This window comes from Typopeltis vanoorti, chromosome 18 (assembly GCF_054136105.1).
Source record: "Typopeltis vanoorti isolate ZY-2024b chromosome 18, IOZ_Tvanoo_1.0, whole genome shotgun sequence".
NCBI classification, from domain to species: domain Eukaryota; kingdom Metazoa; phylum Arthropoda; class Arachnida; order Uropygi; family Thelyphonidae; genus Typopeltis; species Typopeltis vanoorti.
This window is the reverse complement of record NC_143566.1, coordinates 89,861,230-89,875,988: the sequence shown is the minus strand read 5'-3', so window position 1 is coordinate 89,875,988 and position 14,759 is coordinate 89,861,230. Positions and strand designations below refer to the sequence as shown.

General features: G+C 34.5%; 1 protein-coding gene across 2 annotated transcripts in view; it reads left to right on the top strand.

Moving 5' to 3' along the window:
- The window catches only part of PDCD-5 (programmed cell death 5), a 59,567-nt gene extending 48,944 nt beyond the window's left edge, over nt 1-10,623 (top strand). For both annotated transcript variants that reach the window (XM_090408411.1, XM_090408410.1), the window contains one exon: nt 10,223-10,623. In XM_090408411.1, the coding sequence (XP_090264537.1) occupies nt 10,223-10,267 (45 nt within the window). In that variant the 3' untranslated portion in view covers nt 10,268-10,623. The remainder of the gene's footprint in view (nt 1-10,222) is intronic.
- The last annotated feature ends 4,136 nt before the right edge of the window (nt 10,624-14,759 follow it).

Here is a 14,759-nt window from a genome sequence, read left to right as displayed (position 1 = left end):
GCATAGTTTTAGGATGATAGGCTTCCCTGTGTTTCTCCAGGTCATTCTTATTTACTGTATGCCTATGTTGAGACAAGTATTAATTCCCTGGAGATGCCATTTTAACTTTGGCAAAATATTGGAAATAATAAGGAAAAATTTTTAGTGCTCATTGTTAATTGTCTGAAACAATATGCATATTAATTTATTTATGGTGATCACTTCCTTTTTTAAAATCTCCTCTATGATTTTGTTTAAAAATGTTGCCATCACCAAGAACATAGTAAGACTTTTGTGTTCTTTCTATCTGAATGTACGTACATCTTTATACTGAGCATGGTGTAGTAATGACTAGTCCATGTCATGAATAGAAATTCAGCCATTATTACTTACCATTATTATTAGTCTTGCTCTTTTCTCCAAATTTTCCCAAAGCATTTCTATAAATCAGATGTGGGCAAGTCTCATTGTCCAATTATATGAATAATATAACTACTCTTTCCTTATCTTGAATCACTGTGACATAAACAAAGCATTTTATGCTTATCATTTCGAAGTATTTACCCTGTTTTATCCTTATTTGTCTTGATAATGGGTAATGCCAAGAAATTGATTACATTAAGTAATAAAATAGTATGGTAACTTTAAATAACAAACATAAATGAAATTAATTGAAAAAAAAAGATTGTAGGTAGGCATACCCTGTTTAAATTAGAAGAATATAACACTTTTCTTTATAAGCCATTCTACGAGGAATCTATTTGCACATCATTTTTCTGCTCTTCCCAAGGATGCTGTGTTTAGTGGATATGACATGTTCTGCAAGATTAGACTGTTCAGGTTGATGTATCTTCAAATCTTCTGAATTGTACAAATTTTAGATCACAGATTTTAGATTGTAGATTACAAGAGCAAAGAATCTGGTAGATGCTTGAAAAGCTTAATGGAGGAAGTCTTTAGGTGAAGATACAAAGGTAGAAACTTTCTAGACCAGATGAAATGCTTGAGAATTTTAGCAGTACGTTCTAATAATCCTCTGACATTCCACTACCATATGTCAGAGGATTATTAGAATGTACTAATTCTTCTTCAGTAGGTGTTGAAACTATTTGAATTCTTCATTAATAAAGACTGAGGCCATTTGTTAAGAATATTGACTTAATTATGTTGTAACTCTTGATGTATTCATGTTGATGTTTAGCAGAAATAAACAGATATCTGAAGCTAATAATTAACCAACTAAATTTATTTAGCGGGGTGCTTAAGGGTCATAGCTGTATAACTGAGAAGAGACCTCCACATAGCCTTTAAAGGAATGCCGAGAACCGACCAGGGCTTCTGACCTAATGTCCAATTCTCACCTTCTCGTGGTGCACTCTGTTGGGTATCTACCTGGATACTGAACGACGAGGATGGGCTGGCAATTTGGGATTTAGCCGACCACATTTTATTCTTATTGGCTTAAACCAATATACAAAATGATGGTACAACATGACAAAATTTCATGCCGGCTGGGGTCGCCCGGTTAAACAAGCCTCCATTGTTTTCGCCAGGGAACCAGGGCAAACAGCGAAAAGTCAGCTACTGGATCAAATCTGAAAGCACACCCCCAACTCAACATCACCAGAGTTAAAGATCAGTACTATCAACATAAGAAGCCTGAATGGCAAAGAAATGGAGCTAGCTGAAGAATTAGATAAGTACCAGATGAACATAATAGGGGTGACTGAAACAAAAAAAGACAAATACTGGTGAGATCTTTCTGAGCAAAAAATACAAAATGTTATATTCAGGAAATGACAATCAAGGAAAAGAATGAGTGGCCATAGTATTCAACACAAAATACGAGGCTAATCTTCTTGAATGGCAGGCAGTCTCAAGTAGAGTAACGTGGGCAAATATCAGAATGGGGAATTGGACAATGAAACTTATTTCTGCTTATGGTCCCACAGAAGGTTCTACTAAGGTAGAAATGGAGGAATTTTTTGAGGCTCTACAGAAAACAACTGACACAATGAAAAAGGAAAAGTTGGTCCTTGTTGGGATCTAAATAGCAGAATAGTAAGTGATTGTCAGACATACAAAAATGTTTTGGGAAAATTTGGAGAAAAGAGCAAAACTAATAATAATGGCAAATATCTGTTGGATTTCTGCTCAGGACATGGACTGGTTACTAACACCATGTTCCAACATAAAAATGTGCACAAATTCACATGGAAAGAAGAGGCAAGGAATAAGAAAAGTCTCATTGACCATGTTATTGTTGATAGTGATGTTTTCTCCCTGGTGCAGGACACCAGAGTGTACAGAGGATTTAAAATTGGAAGTGATCACTATTTAGTCTTGAGCAGGATAATATTGAATTTCATATTGAAAAGAATAACATGTAAGAAAGTTTTAAAGCGAATAAAAGTTGAACAGCTCTCAGATGTGAACTGTAGACTAAAATACAGAAAGATTATTGAAGAAAAAATGAAAGAGTTTGAGAACAGGAACCAAACCTTGGAGATTCAGTGGCAAGCCTTGAAGAAAACCCTGATTGATTCAGCTAGAGAGGCATGTAGTGAGGTTGTCTGCAAGGATAGAAAAATCAGAACTTCATGGTGGACACAGGAAGTTAAAGAGGCAGTGAAGGAAAAGAAGAAAGCATATCAAAAGTTCCTAGCAAATAAGTCAGCTTTTGCTCATAGAGAATACAGAGACAAATGTAAGAAAGCGAAACACTGTCTAAAACTAGCTAAACAAAAGTCATGGAAGAACTTTGGCAAGAACATAGAAAATAAATATCAAGAAGGTGGTAAGATATTCTGGAGGTTGTTGAAGAAGCTTAGAAATGGAGGAAAGAGTGCTGTAAAAGGAGTTAGAGATGATAAAGGTGACATGAAAATGGGAGAAAAAGATATCCTTGAAGTATGGAGTAATTACTTTGAAAAACTGCTAAATGAAAGAAGCAGTGATAGCACAGTGGTAAAAAAACACTCAACAGGCATACAATCAGGAATACATATCCATACTTGAAGTAGAAAAATCCATCAAAGGCTTGAAATGTGGAAAGGCAGCAGGAGTAGATGATATTCGACCAGAAATGCTGAAGTATTGTGATATAAGAGCCTTACAGTGGCTGCACTGCATAGTTCAGAAAGCCTGGACAGAGGGACGAATTCCCGATGATTGGAGTAGAGCTCTAATAGTACCCATATATAAAAAGGGAAATAAAACTGAATGTGAGAATTACAGCGGTATTTCCCTACTGAGTGTTCCTGGCAAGATCTATGCAAGTATACTTGAGAAACAGTCTAGAAGAATTGTGGAAGAAAAGCTTGGTGAAGAACAAGCTGGATTCAGGCCAAATAGAGGCTGTCAGGATCAGATCTTCACTTTACGACAAATAGTCGAGAAAGCATGGGAATATAACAAAGATTTGTATTTAAGTTTTATCGATCTGGAAAAGGCATATGACAAGGTGCCAAGAGAGAAGCTATTCAATACTCTACAGTTATATGGTGTCAATGGGGCATTATATCAAGCAATGCTTAGTCTTTATTTGAGTTGTAAGTCAGCAGTTAGAATTAAAGGAAGTACAGGAAGATGGTTTAATGTTAAATCTGGTGTGAGACAAGGATGTACATTATCCCCTCTGTTATTCATTATCTATATGGATCACATTATGAAGGAAAGTGGTATTAAACATGATATCAGCATTGGAGATGTTAATGTCAGCTCTTTGCTTTATGTGGACAATGTTATACTTCTAAATAAATCCGCTACAACTTTGCAAGATTTCCTGAATTAATTGAATAACTGTTGTAATAGATATGGTATGAAAGTCAGCATTAAAAAGACAAAGACAATGAAAATAGGCAGAATCATTGAAAATGTCAACTGCGTTGTGAATGGAGAACCTGTGGAACAAGTAAATCATTTCAGCTACTTAGGCACGATTTTTACTGAAGACGGTAAATTAAATATGGAAATAGACAACAGAATCAACAAAGCTGGTATGGTAAGCAGTCAGTTGAATATATTCATAATGAATAAGAGAGAAATTAGTCGGAACACTAAATTAGCTGTATACAAGACAGTGTTCAAACCAATTTTAACTTATGGATCTGAGAGCTGGGTCAAAAGTAAAACACTTGATCAAAGACTAGAGACTGCAGATATGAGATTCCTGAGAAAGATTAGTGGCTTGAACAGATGGCATCGATAGCAATATCATATTAAAAACGAGGATATTAGGAAAGAACTTTACATTGTCAGCATCCAGGAATGATTAGCAGAATCACTTAAACAGAATGGGCGAGGAAAGATTAGCAAAACAAGTGTTCTCTGCCAAGTTGGCAGGAAAACAACCCAGAGGAAGACCAAGATATAGGTGGATTGATACAGTACAAAGTGCCTTAGACGATAGAAATATAAGATCTGATAATGATAATATTGGAGTCTTGACAAGTAATAGACTGATTTGGAGGAAAATTGTAGATAGGAAGTTAGTAATGTAAATTTTTCATGTAGTGCTATCATATCCTGTACACCTCTTGAGGCTACATGTCAGACATTTTATGATGATGATGATGATGAATTTATTTAGCTATTAGATTAATATGCTAATATTTTGCCTTATTTACCAAGGCATCTTCATGAGCACAAATAAATATATTGGACATATGCATGCAAGCACTTTAACATACACACTGATTGCTAAAGATAGGTTCCTTTGGTCCTAACTGGCACTCTATGAGTGTAGTGATGAGCCCTTGCTGAAAGTTTAAATTCAGTAGCTCTAAAAATAATTGTTTTCTCCATCTCAAATGCAAACTGCATTTTAGGATGCATTGCATTCAGTTTGGATACAAAATTTTCTAGTGAAAATTTTTGCTAGATATATATTACAAATGTGTTGCAAAGGATCTGATAATGTTGACAGGAAAATAGTACTCATCATTCAGTAGTATAGATGTTTGTAAACAATGAAGTTGCATCCAGTGATTATGACCAGATGAGCCAGAAGCCAAAATCATAGATTTTGTTCTTAAAATTTGTAGTATTCTTGATATGAGATGCTGAATTCCCTGTGAAAGTAGGGAGCAATATTAAATTAAAAATGCCAAGAAATTATAGCCTTCTGTAATCCTTTTTCAAGTGTAAGTCAAAAAATGTAAGGCTAAGCTACTTGTATATGAAACCTAATGACTGTACATTAATTGCCTTAATATCTCATAATACAAACCTTTCAGGTGTGTATAATGCTATATGCATTATGGAAAGAGAGAGCCGCTACCGAGAACAGTTTTGACCTTTATTCGGGTGTCAACTGTAGGAGCTAGACTCAGATGGGAACCAAGGTTCCCATATCCAAATAGTGAAAAGGTGTAACATGTTATTATTAAATTACTCTGGATTACAGCAAGATGTAGAAGTTTTTTCACTTAAGAATTCATGTGGGAAGACCAATGCAAACAATAACAACAGGTCTTAAAGGAATACAAAATAGGTTTGTAGTTATTGAAAAGACCATACAACGTAAAGGTGAATGTGCATGAGAAGTCTTGACTTGTTTTCTTAAAATCCTCATCCTAACTAGAAGTATTATCATTGAGAGTGTTGAGTTTATTAATCTGTCAGATTAGATTAGAGGGGATGGTATGTAACAATGAGGTTTACTGTGTTATTGTAATATCTTTATTCTTATATCTTTTCTATTCTATACGTTTTTATTGTATATTTTCCTTTTTTATTCTACTTTCTCTATCTTACTATTGTTTATCCTCCTTTCGCATTCACCTAGTCATATACCTATGAACACTGGAAAATTTATTTGTTGAGACTGCACCACCAGTATTTCTATATCGGCATAAGACTCAGTAATGCGTCCGGTAGATCTCTCTCTCACTAGCATAAATTCCTTCAATAAAGTTTACGTAAACATTCATGGTTTCTCAAGTACTTAAACTACTCTTGATATGCTTTAGTTGTTTCCTTTAAATTACAGTGCATTGTAATTTAAAGAATCAGGCAGCACTCTATTGACATATAAATAAAACACATTTATTTACATTAATATCAAAGTACATTAATTAAACGATAGGAAGGTTACTCTCTCTACCTATCCGTTAGACTTTCAGCATAAAGAAACAAACGTTCCCTTTTTAATATTAACTATACAATACAATTATTCAGTTACTTCTCTGCTTATTAAATCAAATTATTGAAAACTCTGATTACTCATTAAGAGGTTAGCTAACTATGCTAAGTTATTTCACAAATCTTATGCCAATCATTACCATTCCAAATGACTCTCTTATGGACACTTCTTATTACTATTAAGCTAATTCTTATCAGTCCATCTATAACATATCTGATAGATTATAAAAGGAAATGTACAAAGAAAATAGAACAAACTTACAGAGGCTCTGTATCGTACATTCAATCAAAAGTCTCTATGGCTTTTCTTTCATCTCGGGTCATAGGCTTCCTTCAGGAGTGTCTTGCATCAGCAGTATCTCGTTGGGAATTGGCGGGCTGTGGACTGCAACCTGCAGTACTCGAATAGCTCTGGCAAGAGGTTGATCTCTCGCGGCAAAAGGACTTCCGAGCAAAACTGCTTTGGGTATTTACATCAGCTGTTCTCTTGTCATTCCCGATTTTCTCCTCTGGCTTGGCTTGCCGTAACTTCTGGTACTCTGGATCCTACTCCCCGTATTTCTACCATTTCCGATAACCCTCTGCTGACTGCCGACTCTGATAGCTCTAATTTAGAATTGTTTTTGACATTCTAAAATATTCTTGTTAAAGGAGTAAATGTTGTTAATTCCCATAGGGTTATTTACAATAATATCTAGCATAAAATATACAGAGACAAACAAGGTTATTTTTGTAACATTCTCAAGGGACTAGACCTCTGTAAAAATCGATGTGAAGTGCTTTGGTATTTCCAAACTACATAGAGTTTTACAGGTAAGTGGAGTTGTCACAGAATATCATGCAATCCTCCTGTAATATTCTTTCTTTGTACTACTACAACCTTGCCATTGTTTGCATTGGAATGACAAGATTGTTATTTTTTTTTTTTTAGGACATGAGTGTTTTTAATTCGGCTTAAATTTAACTTAAGCTGCTTCGAATTGAATTCTATTAACTGCATTAGAAGGAGCTTGCACCTCTGTTTGTGCAAAGAAAAAAAATCCATCAGCAGTTTTTTTTTTTTTTTTGAGATCAGCATAGTTCTGATCCTTAGATAATGCTAAAATTTCTTCTTGGGGAATTATTAAGTTCTAATTTGAACAGATTCTGTGGTCTAGATTTATCTCCCTTATGGGAAATAGTGATGAAGAAATTTATGAACAAATAGAAGAAATCTTGAGCAACTAAAGACAGAGACAATACAATAATAATGGGAGATTGGAATGCTATAGTGGGAGAAGAGAGCAATGATAATGTTTCGGGAAGATTTAGTCTTGGACGTAGAATGAAACAGGAAAGCAACTAATAGAATTTTGTACACAAAAACAGTTAGTTATAGCAAATACACTATTTCAAGTTCCAAAATGAAGAAGATACACCTGGACAGCACCTGGAGATTCAAATAGATATCAAATAGGTTATATATTGGTCAAGAAAAGATATAGAAACCAAATAAAAAATTGCAAAAGCTATCCAGGTGCCGACATTAGTAGTGACCATAACCTTGTCTTAATGAAAACAGAATTGAAACATAGGAAACAAATCCAAAGATACAAACCAATAAGATGGAACCTTGAAAACTTAAAGAGTAAAGAAGAGAGGATACTAAGAGGCAACTGATCATAACATTCCAGAAAACATAAATTGTCAGAATAATATTGAAAACCAATGGAATATGATTAAAGAGTTAATTACAAATTCATCAAATCAATTATTGAAAAATGCAGAAAAAGACAAAAGAAAACATTAGATAAGAGATGAAATGCTTGGTCTTATGGATGAAAGAAGAAAATATAAAAATGCTGTTAAAGAAGATGTGGCCAAATACAAATATCTTAAAAATCAAATTACAGGAAAATATAGACAAGCAAAAAAGAATACCTGGAAGAACAGTGTAATAACATAGATGAATTATTTAAAAAAGAAAACATAGAGAAAGCCTATAAAGAAATTAACAAACTGATTTGCAAATTTAATAAGAACAGCAAAACAATGTCATCAAAGATGAAAATGGAAAATTACTAATAGAATCTGAGGATATATTAATGGAATGGTAGAATTATCTTGAAAATCTCTATAATGGTGACGAACTTGATGTTGATATCAGCATAGAAAATCAAAATGAAGATAATCTAGGACCCCCAATAATGCGAGAAGAATTTGATAAAGCACTTTCCAAAATGAGTAAGGGGAAAAGTCCTGGTGTAGACAATATTCCTATAGAACTGCTACAAAATCTAAGTGATGAGACAAAAACCTTACTCAATCAATTAATAGCCCAAATCTATGGTAGAGGAAAAATACCAAAGGAGTTTATGAAATCAACCATAATACCAAAAAAGAATAATGCAAACAAATGCAGCCAATTTAGAACAATGGCTTTAATCCCACATGTTAGCAAAATTCTGCTAAAAATTATTCATAATAGAATTTATTCAAAAATAGATTGTCTATTGGATGAAGACCAATTTGGATTCAGAAAGAATGAAGGAACAAGAGAGGCAATACTCTGTTTAAGAACAATAATAGAGAGAAGATTAGATTAGTCAAAATACTTACATTTGCTTCCTTGATTTTGAGAAAGCATTCGATAAAGTAAACCAGCAAATACTCCTAAATTGAACTAATATCGGTATAGATTTGAGGGATAGGAAAATTATTTATCAAATTTACAAAAATCAAAATGGACAGATTAAAATTAATTATAAGGAGAAAATAATAAATATAAGGAGTGGAGTAAGACAAGGATGTATACTTTCACCACTTTTATTTAATTTATATATTGAAAAGGCCATTCAGGAAACTAAAGATAAAATAAATAGTGGCATAAACATAAATGGTGAGTAAGTCGTGTATAAGATTTGCTGATGACATAGCCCTTGTAGCAGAAAACAGAAGAATGTTAAAAACAATGCTAGAATTACTAATAATAACCTTGAAAAATATAAAATGAAAATCAACACAGATAAGACTAAAATCATTGTTACAGGCAAAATCCCTATCAATGCAGAGCATATAGCCATCAGCAGGGAACAAATAAAACAAGTGAAAAGCTTTAAATATTTAGGAAGCCTAATAACAGAAGATGGCAGAACAAGAGAAGACATAAGATCAAGAATAAACAACGTAAAAGCCCAATTCTCTAAGATGAAAAGCATTTTAACAGGAAATCTCAACCTACAATTGAAAAAAAAATTAGTAAAGACATTGATATGGTGCATTGCACTGTATGGATGTGAAACCTGGATTCTAGGCAGAGAAGATGTAAGAAGATGTAAAATAAAATGGACAGGAAAAAAATTAAACGAACAAGTCCTGAGAGAGATAAACGAAACAACTCTAATTAAATCTATCAAAATTTGAAGGGATAGGCGGTTTGGACATATACTTCGACATGGACTTGTGAAAAGAATAACTGAAGGCAAATTAGAGGGGAAAAGAAGAAGAAGCAGACCAAGGAAAAGCTTTCTTGACCAAGTCAAAGACAGCACGAGTTTGAGGAGTTACCAGGAGGTGTTAAGAAGAAAGCCAATGACATAGCTGAATGGATGAAATTGCTGCTGAGCTACCAGTCCCAAGACTGATGCAACTGATGATGATGGGAAATAGTATTTCTACAGTATGCTATAATCTTTACTATATATATATATATATTTTTTTTTAACCTCTATAAATACGTGTGCGACAATTGTATAAGTTGTATGTTATTCTGTTCAGAAAATATAAGACATTCTCTGGGAATTTACCCTCTTCCATCTGATTACATTAACCCTTTAGAATGTCAGTTACAGGTCAGCATGGCAATCATGTTAAAGGAAGACCAATTCAAAATACCTAATTTGTTATTGCAAACTTGTGGAAAGTGCGATCTTGGCTGAAGGAGAGCAAACAGGTGCATGATTTATGTCATTTGGTGAAATTCTTCATATATCATTTATATAAAACTAATGAAACAAAAGTAAACAAACTGTTTTACTATTTTTATGTAAGTTTCTTTGGCAATATTTAGTTTGTAGCATATATATATATATATATATATAACAACATATTTTATTTTAAGTTTGACAGAAGAAGAGCAGCCCTGGATTCTGATGAAGACTACTGAAAAATGCTGTTCTGATTCTCACTGTTAGATAAAAATTAAGATGGCGAGAGAGAGAGAGTAATGCTACTTGGGCCACATTGTGCCCACCATCCTGCCATTGTTTTTATGAGCTGCTGTAAAGAAAAAAAAAATCTTGTAATGTTAGAACAGTCATACTAATGAACCTTTACACTTCATAGGATTGTTTGAATTGCCAGTTTGTAGAAACCTTTTTTTGTTTGGGGTTTTTTATGACAATCTTTTTCCTCATTTAATTATGAACATAAAGTTTTTGCATGTGTTTTGAATTCATTCCATTCATTATGTAGCACTCTTTGTATTGCTCTTTAACAAGAATAAAGATTACATAAACTTTTTTTTTCACATAATCATTTTTTTCTGCTTTAAAAATGTTATAAACACCTCTTTAGCTATTCTGAGACAGAGGTGACAGTAGTTTTTTCTCCTGTATAACAGATAAAGCAGTTGGTGAGCACACCCAAATGAATATTTGCTGGTCACTAATGAGTATTTAAGCTTAGATCATTGGTTCCCAACTGGTGGGACATGTGCTCCTGGGGGTATGTGCTGGACTGTTCAGTGGTACATGAAAAATAATCAGTAATGGCAGAAATGTCTTCATTTCCACTATTTTACATTATGATAGGCACTGAACAAAAGTGTTAGTATTTAAAAACAAGGGGTACAGTTTATAGAAATGGGTTTAAAAGGGGTACACAAGTGGAAAAAGGTGGGGAACCACTGGCTTAGATGATGGTTTAAAATCATACAGCATAGAAAAATAATTGAATACAAGTTTAATCATTCCTGTGTTTCATCTCTCAAAAAGACATCAGCAGTGATACAATATTAAATAAATATTAAATTGCTGCTGAGTCTGAAAAAAGTTTCAAATTTGTATTTGCTATGGTGAAGCATTGTAGTTTTTTTTTTCTATCCAATTCAGTGCAAGGTATTCAAAGCATGGTCATCAAGGCCTGACTCGCCATAGTCATGGCAGCAGATGTATTTCTTGTGTTCATGAAGGCAGATGTTGGCATGTCTCCCAGTTTGACAATAATATGATGAGTTGCAAGAACATGAAACCTTGTTAACACTTGGAACAGAGGGGAGAGAGAGAGAGAGTGAGTAGATCCTTATGAGAACATATAAAGGCAGCCAGCTTCAAATAAGGTTTGAAAGCAGTGGAGAGAGTTTATTTATTTAGAGTGTTGGCTATTTTTTCCAATGTGCTCTAGATATAAGGAATAGTAATAGAATATACACTATCTACCAATAATTGTCTGGACACTTTAGCAGTTTACAATTGATACCAGTAGGTGAACCCTAATATCAGGTATGTCCACCTTTGGCTTTGATCACCTCCTTCACCCCTTGAGGGAGGCTTTCCACCAATGTGTGGAAGACATCAGGTGCAATTTGTCTTCATTCCTCCATCAAAGCAGCACTGAGTTCAGCAACAGATCGAGGATGTGCTGCTTTGGATTCAATTGCCGCTCCAATTTGTCCCACAGGTGTTCCATGGGGGTTGAAGTCAGGATTCTGCACAGGCCAAGGCTCTTGTGTAACACCCATTATTCATACCATTCCATAACAGCTGCAGCTTTGTGGCATGGGGCATTGTTGTCTTGATAGTAACATGGGCACGTTCCATAAAAATTCACAGTATAGGCACACCTGATTATCCAGAATATCAAGGTACTGAGCTGCCTTCATGGAACCATGAACAACAACCAGTGGTCCCACTCCAAACCACCTGAATACACCACACCATTACTCCTCCACTACCAAACTTTACTGTGGGTAACATTCACCAGGCTGCTTCCACACCCACTCACTGCCATCAGACTGGAAACAGGTGAACCTTGCTTCATTGCTCCAGAGTATCATTTTCCACTGGTCAGTTGTCCAGTTCACACGCTCTTTGCACCAGACTGGATGAGCTGCCTTGCATGTTGTTGTTGCGATGTTTGGCTTGTGTGTTACCGGTTTTTCGTACAGTATTAGTGCTCACCATGGTGTTACTGCTGCTCTGGAACTCATCATGGATGGTCTGTGTGGGTTGTAGCCAGTTTTTGTATGCCACTCGTTTTAACACCCTCCTGTCTGTGTCAGTCATTTTCAGCGGCCACCTTTGATTTTCCTCTGCTAATGGTACCAGAACGTCTCCATATGTTGATTTTGGATGCTCCAGTTGAGTGGCAATTGCACGTATAGGCACACCAATGTGACAGCCCATGATGACACTTCTCTCTAAGTCACTGAGTTCACGTTGTGTTGCCTTACCACCTGTATTCAACTGCTACAATGAAATACCGATTCCTGCTATCTGTACACTGTTTTTTATGTTATTAACAAACCTGAAATGTTCCATAACTTCAATTAACAGGGCCGTCTGGACAATTATTGGTGGATAGTGTGTGTATGGATCGATTTTCTATAAACTGAGAAAAGGTGTCATTGGATAAATGTGTAATTACAGTATATAGAAGAGGCAGGCTATTATCCTTTTCTGTAGTGAACTCAATTCTGAGTTGTTGGCTGTTGAACTGGAACTTAATTGACTAGCCTTTTTAAAAAAAAGTGCAGGGCCACTGAAGTTATTCCTATCTGTATTAAGATTAAATAAAATTTCACCCATCTGTAGCATATTAAATCTACAGATGTGCTAGCTTTGAGAACAGACTGCCCCACTCATAGCAACTTATCTACTCTTAACACAGCCATTAGCTCTCACCAGTCTGAGAACTGTCATCTTTTCTCAGCCTTGAACTCTGCTGATAAATATCCCCATAAGGAATTTTAAAAAAATAAAGGATAAACAATCAAAAATTATTTTATAACCTCTGTAGATCTGTTTCTCAGCTGCAGACTCAGCATTTTCAAGTTATGAAACTTTCATCAAAAAAAAAAAGCTTGAAAAATCAGCAGATAGTATCCGTAGCTTTGGCCACAACTTGCAACAGCACCTTGTCAAGTTTAACTTTCGACCTGATGTGATATGTAGAGTATGGTCTCTGCAATCAGACTTGCCCATAAGCTAACATCCATACACAAGCGTACAGAAAGATGGCATCATTATAATTTAAAGATTCCAAGAAATTATGTTCTTGGTTTATTCCTTTATCCAAGTGTAAGCAAACAAAGTTTGTGTCTGAAGTAATTTCAGGACTGGGCAACACACATATAGAAGCTAATGACTTCACATCACTTTAGTATCCCATAATACAAAGCACATATCCTTACAGATGATGTAAGGAGACATATCATTATACATTATTTCCCATAATGTATAATGATATGCATTATGGGAAGAGTCACAACCCAGACTGATTATGACTTTTATTGAGGTCTCATCAGTGGGAGCCAGACCCAGAAGTGATACCAAGGTCTGAAGTAATGAAGTCATATTTCCATATACAAGCAGCCAAAAAGTGTCACACCTTATTATTAAAATACTCTGGATTAGAGAAAGATGTTGGAAGTTTTTTCACTCGGTTATACTATAAATTAAAGATACCAAGAAATTATATTCTTGGTTTAATCCTTTATTGAAGTGTAAGGAAAGAAAGTTTGCACCTGAAGTAATTTCAAGACTGGGTAACTTGTATATATATATATAGAAGCTAATGACTTCACATACTAAGGCGTGATATGAAGTCGTTAGCTTCTATATAAAAGTTACCCAGTACTGAAATTAATTCAGGTGCAAACTTTGATAGCTTACACTTGGATAAAGGATTAAACTAAGAATATAATTTCTTGGCATCTTTAATTTATAGTATAACCAAGTGAAAAAACTTCCAGCACCATTATAATTACTAGAACTAATAGCAAGAAAAACTCGAGATTAAAAAGATATTCAAAAGTATTTACCTATACTGTTTATTTCATGGTGTAATAATGTTTTCTTTCTTAAATATAGTAGCTGTAACTGTCTACTTTTGCCAAAATAGGCAAATTCATTGTTTCTGCATTCTTCAGAAATCTTCATGCCCATAATACACATACAAGTCTTTTATTTCAATAATTTAGACAGTTCCACTTCACAGTGAAGTCCTTTATATATATATATATATATATATATATATATATATATATATATAATGATGATTTATTTAGTAAGTTTGAGATGGGATGGTACAAATTATCTCACATTATACTTGATCTTGAGGGTAGAACATGAGATTTGTCGAGTGCTTTCTGTTTGCATGTCTGGCATATATTGATAGTTTAGTGCCAGAATGGATTACGTAGTGAAAAACATTTTGCACAGATGTCCAAACAAAACAAAGTAAAGTTTTATTGTTGCACTAAGAAAAAGTGCAGTCACTGTCAATGTAAACTGTATCAGTGAAAAATAGAGGAGTTAGAATATTTTCTATAATTAAAAACAACTGAAGTGAATATCATACTGCCTAGTTGCTAACTAAAAGCTTTATATGATACCACAATAGAGTTGCACTCTATTGTGGTGAGAGACAAGCTGGCA